Source organism: Doryrhamphus excisus, linkage group LG8 (assembly GCF_037039965.1).
Source record: "Doryrhamphus excisus strain RoL-2023G ecotype Guam linkage group LG8, RoL_Dexc_Guam_v1.1, whole genome shotgun sequence".
Lineage (NCBI taxonomy): Eukaryota > Metazoa > Chordata > Actinopteri > Syngnathiformes > Syngnathidae > Doryrhamphus > Doryrhamphus excisus.
The window spans coordinates 2,353,914-2,373,379 of NC_136364.1; the positions used below are offsets into that span (position 1 = coordinate 2,353,914).

Here is a 19,466-nt window from a genome sequence, read left to right on the forward strand (position 1 = left end):
TTTGTGTTGGAGCCATGATTCATGGCAGTCCTCATGGTACAACGGCTCTCCGAGGTGTGAGCACTCTTTCTTAACTGCAGACTAATGGGCAGATTTAATTTGATGCCAGTGTTCATTTTGGAAATGGAAATTTACAAGGTGATTCCATAATTTCTTCCTCAGAATTGAGTGATTCCATATTTTTTTTCCTACTGCTTGATTAAATGACTTTAGTTTTGTGGCATTTCTGCTTTTTCCTGCAAAATTAAACAACTGAATGAACATCTTCCAAGACTGGTGATTACATAATTTTTGCCAGGGGTTGTATGACGTTCCTCTGTAGGACTCATGAAAACGGACATAGATATGTCAGCAACGCTTGTCTGTGACTTCAGCTCCTAAAAAATAGGAGAAAAAACTTTTGAGTGTCATGTGATTGGGTGCTGGAACAATTTAAAATCTATAAAAATGAACAAAAATCATGATACATCATAACTACTATTGCCATTCTCTGTATAATTCCACTATTACCCCTTTCACGAGACTTTATTACGTTTATTGAAGTTCATCTGGAACAATTAAAAATAATGATATGAAAATTGTTTTCTCATGTTTTTATGAAATAGAAATATTACCATTTTCTTTAATATAATAAATTAACGAAACAAAAGTAGAGCAAAGTATGATAAATGTTAAATAAATGCTAAGTAAATGCTGTTTTTTTGGCCTTGGAGGCTCCCTGAACTTTCCATCCCACCATGAGGCCCCGCCCCTCCCTCTGACGTCACCAGATCCCAAGCTCTCCCGGAGCTTGTGGTGGGGGGGGCGGGCAGGCAGTCAGTCAGTCAGTCGGCGAGGCGTCGAGCTGGATCGAAACCCTCACTTTCTGCTTCTCGTTCCAGGAGAACATTGAGGATCTTCGGTGCTTTCCCGCCGTGGCCGCGCGCAGACATCGCTCTTGCCGGGAACTTGAGGGACACAAACCGCGGGAAGGGGACGTTTTCCCCGCTCGAGTGCGTGCAAACTTCCCGGCTTGCATCCCCCACGTTTGGAGAGACTTGATCGTTGGATGGAGCAGACTCACTTGACGCAAACTCTGGTGCGCAGAAAGAAAGGCATCATTGCGTCAAATTGATCGCATAGTTTGCACGTGAGGGACGGAGGAAGACTAGTAGTACCACCAGTAGTAGCACCAGTAGTAGTAGTAGTATTACTAGTAGCAATCCAGGGACCCCCACCACCACCAGCCCACCAGCCCACATCTGCACTCCGCTCAAGTGGGATTTGCGCAAGTTTGCATGCTCACTCTTTGTGTGCGCTTGTAAGAGAAGAGCCGCAGAGTTGAGGTGCCATGGCGCAGCTGTGTGCGGGGATTTACGTGCTCCTCCTGGCGCTGCACGTCCAAGGTAAGACAAAACTGTAAAAAAGAAAAAAAACAAACCAAACTCTGTTTGCTTCATTCGTTGTTTGCGCCATTCTCATCACCATCCTCATCATCAGCGTGTTTGACGGACCCTTCATGGAATTAGCACACAAACAAACACATCACATTTGCACTTCAGAGCGTTTGCTGCAGAATTTGACTGCTTGTAAAAAAAAAAAAAGGGGGGGGGTGACATTACAGCGGTGGCCGCTCGATGGCGCAGTACGCAAGTTGAGCGCACTTCTTCCCAGTCTGCTCTGGGCGGGCTGGGATGAAACCAGTTTGGCCAGATCCTGTGAAGATCTTTTATTTGGAATTGGATTATGATATTTATTGATACACACTTTGTGTTAGTTTGTGTTATTGCTAGCCAAGAAAGTTGCATTCAAGGACACCACGTCATTTAAGTTGAAGTGGTGTGTTTTGGGTGTAGATGTGTATTCTGGGCTTTACTTCAATGTATCAAATTGTATTAGTACTGTAGTATTAAGATTATGTGAGTGATTGAATGGTTTGTATTTGTCTTTCTGTTTATCTACATGTATAATCAAGATGTGTTTGTCATTTTCGGAGTGTCCATTAATGCATCTGCGGGTGTCAGTGGAAGTGGACACTACACTATAACAATGTAAACATAATTCACATTTGACTGCTGTTAATGTGTGATTTTGGTCATATTTCTGTGATGATGTTGATGAGAGGAAGTGTTGACAAAAGAGTGCCGTGGGGGGGGACGGGGGTCATCCATCATGGGAAACATGTCCCACGTCTGCAGGGTCCAGAAGGGTGAAAGAGATGGGAGAACGTTGTTCACTGGGCTGTGTTCTTTGATCAGAAGCTGTGTGTGTGATTTCCACTGAGATGATCCCTCTGCTTGCTGAGAAGATCGGGATTAGCCCGCTCCCTCCGGGATCCGCTGTTTGAAGCTGTGCAATCAAGGGTGTGCAAAATGTCTCCCAAATTTCTACTGGAGGCGTCATGGAAAAGATTGTTGTTTTGAGTGAGATGGGAACTTTTGCGGCGTTTGCACGCCGAGCGACGGTCTTGTGATGTTTGCACGGCGGCGCTGTCGGGAGAAATGGTATCCGATATCATCAGATTCCAACCCGAGTCTGACAATTAGCGAAACTCTAAATGAATCTACGTATTCTTTATTTACCACGTACACGAGTTACTAAGATGCAATTCATCAACAATTGATCCATAGTTAATGATCAGGCATGATCGTATGCCTGAAAGTTGACTGCAGTATCGCCATCGGATTACTTCAATCAATAACATGAAGTATTTCAATACATTTCCTGGATCCATTCATTGGGAAAGCCGATGACAAATCTTTATTTTCCGTTAGTGGTAATACTGACCTAGGTTAGTGGTGATACTGACTTAGGTTAGTGGTGATACTGACTTAGGTTAGTGGTAATACTGACCTAGGTTAGTGGTGATACTGACTTAGGTTAGTGGTGATACTGACTTAGGTTAGTGGTGATACTGACTTAGGTTAGTGGTGATACTGACTTAGGTTAGTGGTGATACTGACTTAGGTTAGTGGTGACATTGACTTAGGTTAGTGGTGATATTGACTTAGGTTAGTGGTGATACTGACTTAGGTTAGTGGTGATATTGACTTAGGTTAGTGGTGACATTGACTTAGGTTGGTAATATTGACATAGGTGAGTGGTGATATTGACTTAGGTTGGTGGTGACATTGACTTAGGTTAGTAGTGATATTGACTTAGGTTAGTGGTGATATTGACTTAGGTTAGTGGTAATATTGACGTAAGTGAGTGGTGATATTGACTTAGGTTGGTGGTGACATTGACTTAGGTTAGTAGTGATATTGACTTAGGTTAGTGGTGATATTGACTTAGGTGAGTGGTGATATTGACTTAGGTTGGTGGTGACGTTGACTTAGCTTGGTAATATTGACCTAGGTGAGTGGTGATATTGACTTTGCTTGGTAATATTGATGTAGGTGAGTGGTGATATTGACTTAGGTTGGTGGTGGTATTGACTTAGGTTGGTGGTGACATTGACTTAGGTTGGTGGGGACATTGACTTAGGTTAGTGGTGATATTTACTTAGGTGAGTGGTGATATTGACTTAGCTCGGTAATATTGACGTAGGTGAGTGGTGATATTGACTTAGGTTGGTGGTGATATTGACTTAGGTTGGTGGTTATTTGACTTAGCTGGGTGGTGACATTGACTTAAGTTGGTGGTGACATTGAATTAAGTTATTGGTGATATTGACTTAGGTTGGTGGTGATATTGACTTAGGTTGGTGGTGATACAGACTTGGGTTAGTGGTACTATTGACTTAGGTTGTTGGTAATATTGACTTAGGTTGTTGGTAATATTGACTTAGGTTAGTGGTGATATGGACTTAGGTTGTTGGTAATATTGACTTAGGTTAGTGGTGATATGGACTTAGGTTAGTGGTACTTTTGACTAACGTAAGGCAGCACACTCGTGCCAACAGTGCCTTTGCTGGTTGCAGCCAAGTAATTAACTGTTTTTCCGCCTCAGTTGATTCAAAGTGGAAGATTAATCACCAGGTGGTTCATCATTAGTAATGGATTAATTGATTACTGCACCTATCCTGAATTGTAGATGTTATAGTTTTTGTTTTCTAACATTAAATTGGAGCCATGCGTGAAGAGTGGACAGTTCCTGTTCCAGGATGTTTTATGCAACTGGAGCAAAGTGCATGTTGATGCAAAGACGCTGCAGCTGAGATTCTTCTTGTGGAACATGCACAGACAAGAATTTGCTCTACGGGGCCCCCGAGGGTTAAAGGGCGTCACCATAAATGTCCTCCCTCTTTTGAAGGCCTAATTGATATAGAGCATGGTGCAGCCTATTATGGAAGCACAAACAAGTGGGCGGGGCCTGAACTAATGCGTGGAACGGGTTCCCTCGTTGCTAGCCATCCGTTAGAACCAAGAAAGAACGCTGTTTGGGTTTGCTGGCCAAATCTTAAACAGAGTGACTGCTTGCCAAAGAGATGATGGTGGATTTGCGGATGGTAATTTGAGCTCCTGCTGTCTTTGGCCGGAGCGCACCAGTTTGCACACTTTTTCTTTTATTTCAATTCTCAACCAGGTGGTTGTCGTTGGCACGCCAGGCACATTTTCTGTTTGTATTTTGTAGTAATATTACGTCTAGGATTATTTTTCTATTATTATGATGCTTTTTAGCGCTTTGTTTTAACTGCAAGTCAGTCACTGCTTGGTTTCTACATGAGTGTTTGTGTCGCTGGCCCTTTAACTGTTCAGTCGCTGCATGTGTGTTTTTTTTATTGACAGTAAGTCAATTGCCTGATTGACAGCCACATTCTTTACAGGTGCAAGTGGAGCGGGTGCATGGCGGGCTGTGGCGAGGCCAAAGTGTGCCTTTAGGCGTGGAAGGTCGTAGCTTGGGGCGGTCGGGTAAAGAATCCAGGGGGTCGGAGGCCAATAGGGGGCAATGAGAGTCCTTGTAGGGGATGTTTGATGGTGGCTGTACATATGTCTTTAATTACAATGCTGACATTGCACATTTATGACTCCGCCTGTTGGGGGCTTTTTGTTTTCTTTCCCTGTTGTTGCTTTGATTGTGATCCAAAGTGCACAAAGCCAAGGGGGTGGGATGTAAGCCCAAGGAGTGAATTTGGCCATCTTTATTTGGACATTTTTCTCCCGGTGATGAAAGGTAGAAAGATGACCCGGAGTGGATAGGTGTGGAAATATGTTGGTTGGTGATGTTCCAAATGAGGAAATTCGTCTTAGCAGAAACGTCCCATTTGAAATCCCGAACCGACACTGATAACTGCTTCTCAATACTGATATAGTACCGATGCAGATGTAAGTAGTTGATGTACACCTGGAAGTAAGAAGGACTGGAAGGAATGAGGATGTGGGGATGAGTCCTAATGAAATACCATGACATGACTACTACCAGGAGAACCAGAGTATAGAGGGGGAGGAGTCACCTGCTGTGGCCCAGCAAGGTGCACTGTAACCGGGCACACGCTCTAAGCAGCCGGTGTGATGCCACGGAGGTCTCTGGTAAACATTTTGCACTTTTCCTTTTGCACACTTAGTCCCACTTAGTGTGTTTTTTCCCCTCTTTGCTGAGAATTAACTTGGAAAGTGAATGTTTACAAGTGAGCTCAGGCGCTTTTAACGTCACAGGCAGGAGAAAAAAACAGCTTTTTATTCACGATATGTGCCTCATTATAGCATTTTTAAAATGATTGGTTATCTGAGCTATTTTTCACGTTATGGGACTTATCGGCATGATATAATAATTTCCTCATATCAGCCCAATAATTATCCTGCACCTATTTTAGAATTGCTATGTTGTTTTTCACCGTTTGACAGAATGACAAAACGTTATCTACTCAGGTGTCGGTGCTGCTCCGCATTAGGATAGTCAGTTTGACCTTGGCGTAGGTCTCCATTGAGTGCCATTCTAGTTTCTTTCTTCATATTATTACTTTCTTATTATTAATATTTTTGTTATTGAGCAAGATGATGGTAGGCAAGCCAGGCAAGAATCCATTCGCTTCTGATCCAGATCTACATTTTTTAACTGTAATTTTAGCAGCGGTTATGTGCCGGCCTTGGCGGAGGTCTGGCTAGCCATGGTTGTCGTATAATTGCTGATTGTTGGCAAGTTTGCGGGCCTGGCGCACGCTAGCGGTGATATACGAGGAAGCCACCATGGGGATTGTAAGGTCTTGATGCTTTCAATGTGAATACTAATTGCTGTGATTGTTTCTCCTCTGGGGCGTCTGCTCCGCTGGCCGCTGAGGTGATGGATGGGAGGGAAGCGTGGAGAGCCCTGGGAGAGTTTCTTGAGGCGAGCTGACAGGAGATTAAGCGTGGCGTTTGCTGCAGGAACTAATGGAGGCGCTGGCTGCAAGTTCTCTTTGAGCGTTCTCGTTGGTTGTGCTGTCAGCTCGCCAGCAAATCTCTCCCAGAACACTTCATGAAATGGAAAGTTTAGATTCCGTTTGGTCCGCCACGAGTTGCCCTGCAGTCATTTGCAGCCTCTCAAACTATATTTTCATTGCAAAACATTTGAATTGCTTTCTTTGTGTTCCTCGCCGCAGTTGAGGGACTTTTGCTCGTAAGATAATGCCTTGCATTTCCAGCCCCCGTGCCCCCGTGCACACTGAATAAAACATGACGCTGAAGCAGACAACCTGAGTCTTCTGAGCACAAATAGAATCAAGAGTGAATGACCTCCACACGCCTGCCATCCATTTAGGAGATGCAATCCTGTCATGATGACCAATAAATCACTTTATTACCGCATGTAACAATCACCTCTGAACCAGGAAGCAAAGACCAGGCATTTTCCCAGTTTCAATGTATTTCAATGTCTTTATTCATGGTAATGGTAATGCTTTTATTTCATTTGAACATGCATCAGATTACAATTGAATGCATCACATAATCAGTTCACAGTTCCACATGTCCAAAAGGAGTAGGAAGAAGCAAAGCTTATTAAATCCTACTCCTCCATCTGGTACTTTTACAATCAGTAACTGTTACATTTGTTCACTTCCTGCTTTCAATAATACAGTTTAAGTTTTTTTTTTAATATATAATGTACCTCGTACCGAAGTACGAGGTGATATGACCATACAATGACATTAAGTGTAGTAGTGCCTACTACTACCGACTACTCCTACCTACAAATACCAACTACCTACTACTACCAAGTAGCACCATTTACTACCGACTACTCCCACCTACTAACACCAACTAATAACGACTACCTTTTACTATCTATTACTACCAAGTAGCGCCAACGACTTCCGACTACACCTACCTACTAATACCAACTACAACACCAACTACTTTCTACTACCTACTACTACCAAGTAGTGCTAACTACGACCGACTACTCCTACTTAATAATTCCAACTACTACCAACTACCTTCTACTACCAAGTAGTGCTAACTACTACCGACTACTCCTACTTAATAATACCAACTACTACCAACTACCTACTACTACCAACAGACTACTCCTACCCACTACTACCTACTAATACCAACTACTTACTACTAGCAAGTAGTGGCTACTGTTACATACGTTTAGAAATGAACAATGTTTTTGGATTAAAGGTGAAACATCTTCCACCAAGAAGATGAGTCCAGTTGCTTCCATTTATGGAAAGGCATCCCTCACAATATCACGGTTCAATCATCGCTCCCTCGTTATATTGAAAACTTTCCAAAATTAATCAATGAATACAAAATGATTGCTGTTTTGTGTATTGAAAGTATTGAAATACAGAGGTATATGTAGTATTCTGGTCACTGGCGCCAGTAATGTTCCGTAACTGAGCCATGACACAAAAAGAAAAGAAGTTCTCCTCACATTCTGTGTGGAAATGGTACTATTTTGGCCTCTTTGTCCTTATTCCGCTCTGTTTGAAACCTTTTCTTGAGTTTACAAATACAGTCAATAAAGGCTAACTAGCTTGTTAGCTTGCTTAAGGTAAAAGCCATGATCATCTCTTGTTTCCCTGCAGTGATTCTGTAGTCTGTGCATCACAGAAGAGCAATGGGTTGTCAGCAAAGAATGATAGTGTCGTGTTTATGTGACTCTGGAGGTTTTATTTATTTTACGGTTGTATTAAGACAGGTTTTTATCAACCTCACTATTTTACCAATAGTGAGGTTAAGATCTCATTCACGTCACTCACTTTTATATTTGTCCTAAATCTGAATAATAAACGTGAATATAAATCGCGCAGGCAACGCTGCAAATGACGTCGTATAGCGGCCTGTCACGATTCGGCAAATCGGAGCGCCACGATGCGGCCATCCGAAATACGCGAGGGAAATTTAATGAAAATACATTGGAACGGGACTGTAGGTTTTTTTCCGAAATAGGCGAAATCCATGATCAAAAATCCGATATATGCAATGAATTTTTATTGGAAATGCATTACAGAAAAATCGGTTCTTTTTTATCTGTCCATTGTGAGCGAATTTCCGATATATCCGAATCCGATATATCCGAGGTTTACTGTATTAATATCGACTCCTGCTTGGTGGACATTCATTTATCTGGGTCTGGAACCAATTAACCGCTCTATAAACGAGGGATGCTTTATTGATCTGCATCAGCCTCGTCCATAGAAATCAGTCTTATATTCATCCAACACGGATGTGTTGGATGTCCTTTGTCTGTCTTGACTTGCTGTGCTATGTTACGTGACGTACATTGTATTATTTTAGTAGCTCCCAGTTACATCATATTCTATGGACGGAGGCTTCTCGCTGTTCTTTCACATACTCCGTCATCATGCTGGATCAGGATGAGTCTGTAAAAAAAAAAAAAAGCATGGCTATGGGCAGGCAGCAGCTGCAATTTTCTGCTTGAAATCCTTGAAATTCTTCAGTTTCAGCTGGAATCGCCGAATCAGCAAAGCGAGGAAAAGGGAAATCAATAAAGGGGATGAAATCTCGCCCCGAGCTTTTCTGATTTGGCATTAATCTGCCTTCAACATTTTGCCTTCTGTTTCGCAGACAGATTCTTGTCGCGGGATTAACCGGTGGAAATCCTCCCGACTGACTGACTGAGCCCATCCCGTGTTTGTCAGATTGGGGGCTCCGGCGGTGCTTGATAGGCTTGTAATGGCGCCTAAATGGATCTTAATCTTCCTGCATGAAAGTAAATAACCTGGCATGTTGGAGGACTTTTGCAGCGTTTTGATGACGCTAATTGGCGTTCAGCCTTTTCTGCTGTGTTGCCATAGCGACAACCTTTATCTCCAAACTGCAGGCTTTTAAAATGAATTGTCTTGTTGTGGGTGTAAGGGGGTTTGAACGGCGTACTTTTTAAACATTGGTGTTGAAATGGAGACGTTATTGTTGCTGACAGTGCGCCTCAGAAAGCTGAGTGTATTTTTCCAGCACGCCGAGTTCCAGTTCAGATTTCAGGAATAGCGGCTGTGGCTGAGTCCAACTGGTGACTCAAACCATCCTTTCCCGCCTTCACAGAGTCAGTGTGTCAGTCCCGTGACGAGCGGCGGTCGCCAGCACGTTTGGATGAAAGTCTGTTTTCAAAAACCTTCCAGAAAAGTAAGAAGTGATGAAGTTTCCATCATCTGCGTGTTGGGGGAGGGCTGCATCCGCTTGCCAAACTTTGACATCTTTCTCCGTATCCTCCCCTCTCTTCCTAGTTCTTCTGGGGGGGGGCATCAAGTGTTTCTTTTCTTAATGAAGATGTACGACGAGCACGTCGTCAGCGTAGTGGAGGTGGAGCCTATTTATTTCCCCCTCCTTAGCATCCGACAGACGAGCGAAACATGACTGATAGCGGGTCAGCGTCTGCCGTATCACCGTCGGCGTGAAACTTTGATTTATGGAGAATAATGGCTGTCCTCTTTGTCTGCCATTGTGCCAAACATTCGCTCGCCTTCCTTCTGTCGCCTCTGCTGCGACGCACGGCGTAGCGAGGGAGATAAAGATCAACAAAGCCACGGCCGACGTTTGGCATCGATCCTTCCATGTCGCCGTGACCGAGCCAAATGGGTTAATGTAGTCTGATATTGATTTCACTTTCAAGCATGGCTGCATTTCACTGCCATGTTTGCATTCACTCAGTTGCCAGACCATCTACTTACCTTTATTCCACCTGCTTATGACTTACCTTTATTCCACCTTCCTATGACTTACCTTTATTCCACCTGCTTATGACTTACCTTTATTCCACCTGCTTATGACTTACCTTTATTCCACCTGCTTATGACTTACCTTTATTCCACCTGCTTATGACTTACCTTTATTCCACCTGCTTATGACTTATCTTTATTCCACCTTCCTATGACTTACCTTTATTCCACCTGCTTATGACTTACCTTTATTCCACCTTCCTATGACTTACCTTTATTCCACCTGCTTATGACTTACCTTTATTCCACCTGCTTATGACTTACCTTTATTCCACCTTCCTATGACTTACCTTTATTCCACCTGCTTATGACTTACCTTTATTCCACCTGCTTATGACTTATCTTTATTCCACCTGCTTATGACTTATCTTTATTCCACCTTCCTATGACTTACCTTTATTCCACCTGCTTATGACTTACCTTTATTCCACCTTCCTATGACTTACCTTTATTCCACCTGCTTATGACTTACCTTTATTCCACCTGCTTATGACTTACCTTTATTCCACCTGCTTATGACTTACCTTTATTCCACCTGCTTATGACTTACCTTTATTCTACCTGCTTGTGACTTACATTTATTCTATGTACCTTCTTATGACTTACCTTTATTCCACATGCTTATGACTTACCTTTATTCCACATGCTTATGACTTAACTTTATTCCACCTTCCTATGACTTACCTTTATTCCACCTGCTTATGACTTACCTTTATTCCACCTTCCTATGACTTACCTTTATTCCACCTGCTTATGACTTACCTTTATTCCACCTGCTTATGACTTACCTTTATTCCACCTGCTTATGACTTACCTTTATTCCACCTGCTTATGACTTACCTTTATTCTACCTGCTTGTGACTTACATTTATTCTATGTACCTTCTTATGACTTACATTTATTCCACATGCTTATTACTTACCTTTATTCCACATGCTTATGACTTACCTTTATTCCACCTGCTTATGACTTAACTTTTCTTCTACCTTCTTATGACTTACCTTTATTCTACATGTTTATGATTTACCTTTATTCTACGTCTTTATGACTTACCTTTATTCTACGTCTTGATGACTTACCGTTATTCTACGTCTTGATGACTTACCGTTATTCTACGTCATGATGACTTACCTTTATTCTACGTCTTGATGACTTACCTTTATTCTACGTCTTGATGACTTACCTTTATTCTACGTCTTGATGACTTACCTTTATTCTACGTCTTGATGACTTACATTTATTCTACCTTCCTGTGACTTACATTTATTCTACCTTCCTGTGACTTACATTTATTCTACCTTCTTGTGACTTACCTTTATTCTACCTGCTTATGGCTTACCTTTATTCCACCTGCTAATGGCTTACCTTTATTCCACCTGCTTATGACTTACCTTTTCTTCTACCTTCTTATGACTTACCTTTTCTTCTACCTTCTTATGACTTACCTTTATTCTATGTCTTTATGACTTACCTTTATTCTATGTCTTTATGACTTACCTTTATTCTACCTTCCTGTGACTTACATTTATTCTACCTTCCTATGACTTAAATTTATTCTACCTGCTTATGACTTACCTTTATTCTACTTTCTTATGACTTACATTTATTCTACAGTTTTTATTTTACTTCTCATGACTTACCTTTATTCTACGTCTGTATGACCTACCTTTTATTCTACGTCTTTAATAATTACCTTTATTCCACCTCTTTATTACTTACCTTATTCTGCCTCTTTTATATTTACCCTTATTCTCCGTCTTTATTACTTACCTTTATTCTACCTCTTTATGACTCGCCTTTATTGTAATCATTTCTGTATGACTTTGCATTATTCTACTTATTTCATTATAACTTGGCTTTATTCTACTTATTTAATTATGGCTGACCTTTATTCTATGCCTCTATTACTTACCCATATTCTACGTCTTTATGACTTATCTTTATTGTCCTTCATTGCTTACCTTTATTCTGCTTCCTTATTATTTTTGCCATGCCAGCCTTGCTGCCTATTGGAGGATTTTGTGTTTAAGCGAGACAGAATTATTTTGCACCCCAGGAAGCATTTTATTCTCTCTTGTGGAGGGACCATATTATTGACAGGGAAGTTGGATATACTTAAGAGTAGTACAGCTTGTATAGCAGTGCAGATGTAGTATCCTGTGAAAATCCCCCATCTCATCTGATTCTGAGCACATGTTGAAATGTATTCCCATAATGAACCGTAGCTCACCGTTGCTCACAGCACTCGTGCAGTTCCCCAGCACCATCCTCAAGCGTATACGAGACATAATTATGTTGCTCCTGACTTGTGCTGACAGATCACATCGGTGTGGAGTAGTGTGTTGATACTTCAGCGATGCTGCCATACAAGCCGACTGCTATAAAGTTCTTATCCAAATTGGATTGTCCCTTGACAAGATATACTGTAGGGTCATAAAAAATGTGACTTTAGTGCATCCAGCATGTATGAGAAGATGCACTCTTCCCGCAACATGAAACAGACCAGGCGAGTTAAAGCTCTTCATGACGGTGCACGCACACCAGCCTGCTGCAGCTGCCCAAATGTATTATTTATGTCAAGACACGGCTGACAGGCTGGGGAGGATGTCCTACTCTCCTCTCTGGAGGACTCCTCCTCCACTTATTCTTTTCCTTTTACTGTCTGACGGGCACAAAAAGTGAATTAGTTCTCCATTGTGTTTACGTAAACATATTAAGAAGCTCAGCGCTGGTAGAATCCACATCAGCTAATTCCGCAGGCTGACTTTCCTCCTTGCACTGAGCTCATCAAAGCGTCTAGGGAGATTATTTATCTAATGTGTAACGTAGCCTGCCCTCAAGCAGTGAGGACCATAGAGGTTTGCTTGCAGGCTAGCCGTGTTTGGAATATGGCAATCATTTAGTGGTAGTGCTAGGAAAGATACCATGGTACCAGGTATTGTTGCTGTCGTTTGAGTGTTTTCCACGTCAGGTTTGTTGGATTTCTGTGTGAGAGAAGCCGAACCCAACGCTAACCCTAATAATCTCTAATCCTAACCCTAATTCAAACAATAACCCCTAATCCTAACCCTAATTATAACAATAACAATTATAATAATTCCTGAATCCTAACCCCTGAAGAAAGTAGTTTCTTCCATTCCTTGAAGATGAGGAACATCATGGATGCCTGCATGCAAAATTAGGCGTTGCAACATGACATGGCCAACCATATGACGTCATATTTCCAGATATTTGGCTGGACTTGACTGCTAACTACTGGTGTGGAATGCACACTGCACACGGTTTTAGGTTCCTTCCCCAACATGTCGTCCTTCGGCAGGAAGAGGCGTGGTACCTGCTACACACAGGTAGATGCATGCCGCCTTTCCAGCGAGGAACCACGACAGCGTGAGTTGCCGCATCATGCGGGGGACATTTTGTCTTTCTGCAGCGATTGTCAGCTGAGACGTGATGAAGCCAAATGTCACGTCAAGGCAAGATAGAAGCTCGCTGTAGGGGGGCGGGGACGCAGCTTCTCCCACCCCATGTCGGTGAGTTGTGCTGCAACAAGCGGTGATGAGAGCAACCGCTGCTGACTTTGGATGATCCAAGGGAGCGTCCATGTTGGAATCCAGTGAGACATTCCTAACCTGCAGGCTGCCAGCTTACAAATGGATTTAAGAACTTTAGCTTCCTTCCCAAAAGTATGAAAAAACAAGAGGACGAGGAAAGCACTTGTGGAGGTTCCCATGAAGGCCCCTCCTGCAGGGGGTTCCTGAGCATGGCCACCTTCCAAGGGTGGTTGCAGTCGGCCTCGCTCTGTTTGGACACGTTGGAACTGAGTGTATAATTACCAGCTCAGCCAGTTTTTTCATTATGTTTTTTTTCCCTCCAAGCTATCTTCACGCGCTTCTTCTTTGGCTTAATTAAGACTTAATGACAAAAAGTCAAAAGTGGCAATTAAATTAGCGGCTCTGTGCTCTGCTGGAATTATGATTTTTGTAGTGAGTGTAATGAGCAATGCCCCTCTTCTACCAAGGTGCCAGATGAGGGTGAACCAGAGCTCCCAGCATGCACTGCGCTTCCATAAGGGAAAGAGAGGGAAGAGAGGAAATGTGTTTGTTGTTACACGGGATTGAAATGCTTCTTTTATCGATTGGATGGTGGGATTTGCCGGCATAATCCCGCCTGAAGTTCCTCCATGCTCTCTGATGAAATGTTTTTCAAAGGTGGGTATTAGTGTGGGGGGGGTCAGGCTCCATAACCCCCATTTTCATGTATCTGTTTGGGTAAGGGAGACCTGGAAGCAGAGTGCTGAGGCATGAAGGGGGGCTGAGTGCATCCAAACGCACGCCCAAGGAGGAGGCGGCGGCTTCCCGCTTACACCCCCCATTCCCACTGCTCCCTCCTGATCCTGACCCACTTTCTTCTCCCCCCTCGCTTTAATTGCCGCGCGGCACACTGAGGCCATCTGCTCGACTGAAGCCGGTCGCCATGGAGATGCTGGGAGGCTTTTCGGATTTGCTCCACAGTGACCAACAGGCAAATGGAGGTCAGGGATTGGGGGCAGGGTGCCGGCCGACCACGAGCATGGGAGGGGGGTACACACCTGTGTACTGGGATGGGACAGTGCGGAAAAACACCTGGAACACAAACAGGGCACTTTAATATGTGTCATACCATAGCTCATACTGTCAATAATACCGTTTTCATACATGGTTCAAGGACGTTAAAGGATGGTTCACACTTCATACCGGTTAAACTTCAACTTTGGACTGCATGAAGTACTACTACAACATCTACTCTAGTACTGTGTCACCTTGGATCACACACAAGCACACATAGCCAAGTCATAGAATGAATGTAATGTCTTGGGTTATCAATGATGACCACTATAATCAATCATGGAAAATAATCCTAAACTCAAACCAGGTCTTTATCAACCTTAACGATGATTGTGTGATGAAGCGTTCCACCAAGGTCACCTGTAGCATCACGTCTGCCTCGCGTTGGTTGAAACCTCCAACCTTCTGCTGGCCTTCAAGGCCGTAGTTTCCTTGTTAATGGCTCGAGCAGAAGCACGTGGAGAGGCCAAGAAGGCATTTGTGAGGAAACGCTTCATGTTTACTCGTCTTTGAAAGGTCAGTATCGGTTGCGCTCTTTTCTGGGTCGCCATCTGTAGGTCAATACGTTCTTAGCAGTTTGTCTTGTCTGTGTTGATGGAGAATTTGACTAAGATGCTGCGATCTTCATTTAAGACACTTTGCTTTTTCTCTGGAAACAACGAACCCAGAGACTAAAACATCCAGCAGCAGACTTAACTTGACTGAACTGGCAAGATGGAAATTCAATTTTTTACTCGTCAAGCAAACTCACTTATTGCCTTTTGTACTTTTGCTAGTAAACACGGGAAACAATTATGGAAAAAATGTAATGAAAGGATTGTTATTTATGTTGTCTTTCCACCATGTAATCTTATTTTGGCAGTGAATGAGGTTCCTACAAACTTAAATACCACCTGGAAAGGCGGAACATGGCCTGCCGCCTGAGGCTTCTGTTCAAACGCCCCAGCTAAATGTCACTAAATGAAATCTGTTGACAGTCAAGCAAAAACTAAACTTTCCAAAGTCATATTGATGCTACTGCAAATCATATCTCATTCTATACTTCCAAACATTCCAGCAAAAATGCTTTCATATGCAAGAGCAGCTAGAAAACTAGGCTTGGGAATGGAACATTTTCCCCCTGCTTTGAGCAAGAAACTGTAAGTTTCCACCCATCGTGCCAACTATGTCAGCAGTCATAAAGAAAGCGGAACAGGGTTCCTCTTCAGAGACGGATTGGCCGGTGCTGAGTGACGCATCGATGCAGCACACACGGCTAGCTGAAGCTAACTCGGGTGTGTACTTTAATCCCAGCGTGGATCCGGGCAGCGTGTGAAGGTCACATGTGGACGTATTTGATGCGCTTTGTCCTCCTCTGGCAGCTTATCCTGCTGCAGTAGATTATGAGATTGTAGAGATGAATTCATTTGTATGATATTATTATTATTAGAAAGTTTCATCCAGCTGGCCAAGCTGGGCCGGTTATATCGATATTGATATCGATATTGATATATTGTCCTTGGCTTCACATGTTCACAGGCAGACATGAAGCAAGATGTACCTTTGCGGTGCCAAAGTTGTGATTGGTGTTTGGACACAGGACGGCTGCTTGGCTGCACTGCTTGGTGGTCCAACGTGGTCCCCAGGAGGAGCGCCTGGCTTTGCTGCTGTCCTGCCTCATTTCATTTTGGCTGTTCACCCTGAAACAGTCTTGTCTGGTTGTGATGCTGATGCTGTGAAATCCCAACGTGTTCCAAATGTTGCCTCATATGATTTCCTGAGCACTTTGGAAGCAAGGAAGCCCTCAGTCCAGTTATCATACCGTCTGTACCAGCTGGATGCCCAGGAACCTGAACAGGTAACGCCATTGTGCCCGCATCTTAACCAACAGCTAAAGTCCTAATTAAGGGTGCGGGGCTTTGCATAGAAAACATAATAATAATAATAATAATAATACATTTTATTTGTATAGCACTTTTCAAGATACTCAAAGACACTTTACAAAAGAATGAAGTTGAATAAAACAAGTAAACAGAATAAAAGACACACCAAAATACAACATTGATTGGTTAATACATGAGTAAAAACATGAGTGGGGCGGGGCACAGCAGTCAGATATAAAAAGTTAGACATTAAAACCAGATTTAAAGAGGTGAGTTTTTAGTTGTTTTTAAAGGTGGGAAGGTCAGGGCAAGCACGGAGTGAATGGGGCAAATAGTTCCAGAGGGTGGGGGCAGCGATGGAGAAGGCTCTGTCTCCCCAGGTTCGGAGCTTGGTCTTACAGGGGAGTGCCAGGAGGTTTGAGTCTGAGGAGCGAAGGGGACGCGGGGGATTGTGTGGATGGAGCAGGTCTGTGAGATATGGGGGGGTCAGATCGTGGAGGGCTTTGTAGGTGATGAGAAGAATTTTGAAGTGAATGCGTTGGGGGACGGGAAGCCAGTGGAGGTTTTGGAGGACAGGGGTAATGTGTTCACGAGAGCGGGTGGAGGTGAGGAGGCGGGCAGCGGAGTTCTGAATATATTGTAGTTTGTCGAGGGTTTTGGACGGTGTACCGTAGAGAATGCTGTTGCAGTAGTCGATTCTGGAGGTGATGAATGCATGGATCAGGGATTCAGCGGCAGAGAATGTAAGTGATGGACGGAGTCGAGCTATGTTCTTAAGATGGAAGAATGCAGTCCGGGTTAACTGTTTGATGTGGGGTTCAAATGAAAGGGTGGGGTCTAGGAGGATACCAAGGTTGCGGATGAGCGGGGATGGAGTGAGGGTGGCGCTGTCAAATTGAAGATGGAAGTTATGGGTGGGCGTTGTGGTGTTTTTGGGACCGATGATGATAATATCTGTTTTGTCACTATTAAGTTTGAGAAAGTTTTTATATCAGCGAAGCAGTTGGTGAGGGTGGAGTAGATGTTGGAGGTGATGGAGGTGGTAGAAATGTATAATTGAATATCATCGGCCATGTCGACGGATGATATTGCCAAGCGGAAGGATGTAGAGGATGAAGAGAAGAGGACCAAGCACCGAACCTTGGGGAACACCTTGAGGTAAAGGGGCTATGGAGGAGGAGCAGCTATTTATGTGCACAAACTGTTGACGATTGGTGAGGTATGATTGGAGCCAGGACAGAGCAGAATCGGTGATATTGAGGCTGGTTTTGAGGCGGGACAGGAGGATGGAGTGGCTAATGGTGTCAAAGGCTGCGGTGAGGTCTAGGAGGATGAGGATGGTAAGATGGCCGGAATCGGAGGAGAGAAGAAGATCATTGGTGATTTTAAGAAGAGCTGTTTCAGTACTGTGTTTGGGACGGAAACCGGACTGGAAGGATTCAAAACATGGCTGAAGATTGTCGGCTACATGTTTACCGGACGCACGAAGCATGATCTTGTAACGTCATTGGCGCTTCGAACAGGAGCTTTGTCTGAGTCAGCATCATCAAATTAACTCTGATTCTCGGAAGTGGATGGAATTGATTGGATATTAGTGTTGAAACAATTAAATGGTCCCTGACATACCCCCATTGAAAAGGGGGTGCTCCCTTTTAAAGGTCCAACATCAATGTGTGGTTGTGCTTGGTGATGAACGTAAACGTGCGCTCATCAGGTGTCGGCATACGGATCACAGTGACGCTTGCCGAGTGTGAAAAGATGTTCTAGTCAGATGGCGTGTATGGATTATAAGCTTCCGTCCCCGTGCTGAATGCAAACAGCCTTCCTGTCATCAAAGCTGCTTCAGTATTCATCATGCGTTTCCCCTTCCGAGACTCCACGCAGAGAATCTACACATTTAGTTTGGTATGAGCCCTGCGGCGTGCAACACGCATCTGCAATCACACGGAGCAGCGCAAGCATATATCAGAAAGGAAACAACAATCGCAGCGGGGTGGGGGGCTGGTTAAGCGCGGCGGCGAGGACGGCGCGTGGTGTTACTTTTGGAGTAAAGTGGGTTCTTGGGGCACTGAAAGCAGGCACTTATGGGCTGATTGGTGGATGGAGAGGTTGTTGTACTCTATCAAAGTCACAAACGTCTTGGTCATTTGCCTGATGCTTTCACAGAAGGCGGCCATTGTGGAGGGTTTCTTTCTTCCACGTAGCCCTCGCCCTCCATATTCACAATAACATCAAGAAGGAAAGCCTTGGCAAGCGTTTCAGTGACAATCAGAAGACTCTAGAAAGCCTGCAGTATGGGAAGGCTTGGAAGAGGTTCTGTTTGAAATCAGACCAGTGTGAGTGAGCTCTTTGTACGCCGTGTTTGCGCTCATTTGTTTTGCTTTTGCAGACGTCGACTGGACGTAAGAGCTGTGACAAACAAGGAGATTACAGGTGTTAGCTTTTCATGACAGAGCGAGCTTGTTGTAATCCACCTGATTGTCCGTTTGGCCTTCAAGCTTCAGCCTGTAGCTCCTTCCCACGGCCAGGAAACCCTAAACCAACTTGCTTAGTCTCCGTTCCATCTAGTCTCCAACAAGAAGTGTGCGTACTCACCAAGGAAGACAATTTCCAACTGGATTGAGAAGTGTCTGACTTGTGTTTGAAGTAGTTTCTTGTTGGTGTGTCTGCAAGGGAAATGATGTGCAATTGGTCACTTTGAACCGAATGTGAGTCTAAGGGATAAATTCCTGCTGACATGACCTTGCAGCGCCATGTCTTGTCCGTCACTATTCCTGCCTAGACGAGGTTATGAAGGATGTGTGTCAAGGAACCACGGTGCTTCGTTGTTAGCGCTGCTTGTAGCCAACAGCCCACAGAGACGGCACACGTCTTCTTCTGATTTTGTTTTGACCGTCGGCAATGCTACCGACACCC

The 19,466-nt window shown here is 43.7% G+C and overlaps 1 protein-coding gene across 6 annotated transcripts in view; it reads left to right on the forward strand.

Moving 5' to 3' along the window:
- The first annotated feature begins 797 nt into the window (after positions 1–797).
- nectin1b (nectin cell adhesion molecule 1b) overlaps positions 798–19,466 on the forward strand; it is a 121,257-nt gene continuing 102,588 nt past the window's right edge. For 4 of the 6 annotated variants that reach the window (XM_078792617.1, XM_078792616.1, XM_078792615.1 and 1 more), the window contains exon 1: positions 798–1,385. In XM_078792617.1, coding sequence (XP_078648743.1) covers positions 1,331–1,385 — 55 coding nt within the window. In that variant the 5' untranslated portion in view covers positions 798–1,330. The remainder of the gene's footprint in view (positions 1,386–19,466) is intronic. The other 2 variants (XM_078792613.1, XM_058080331.2) reach the window with 2 other exon arrangements.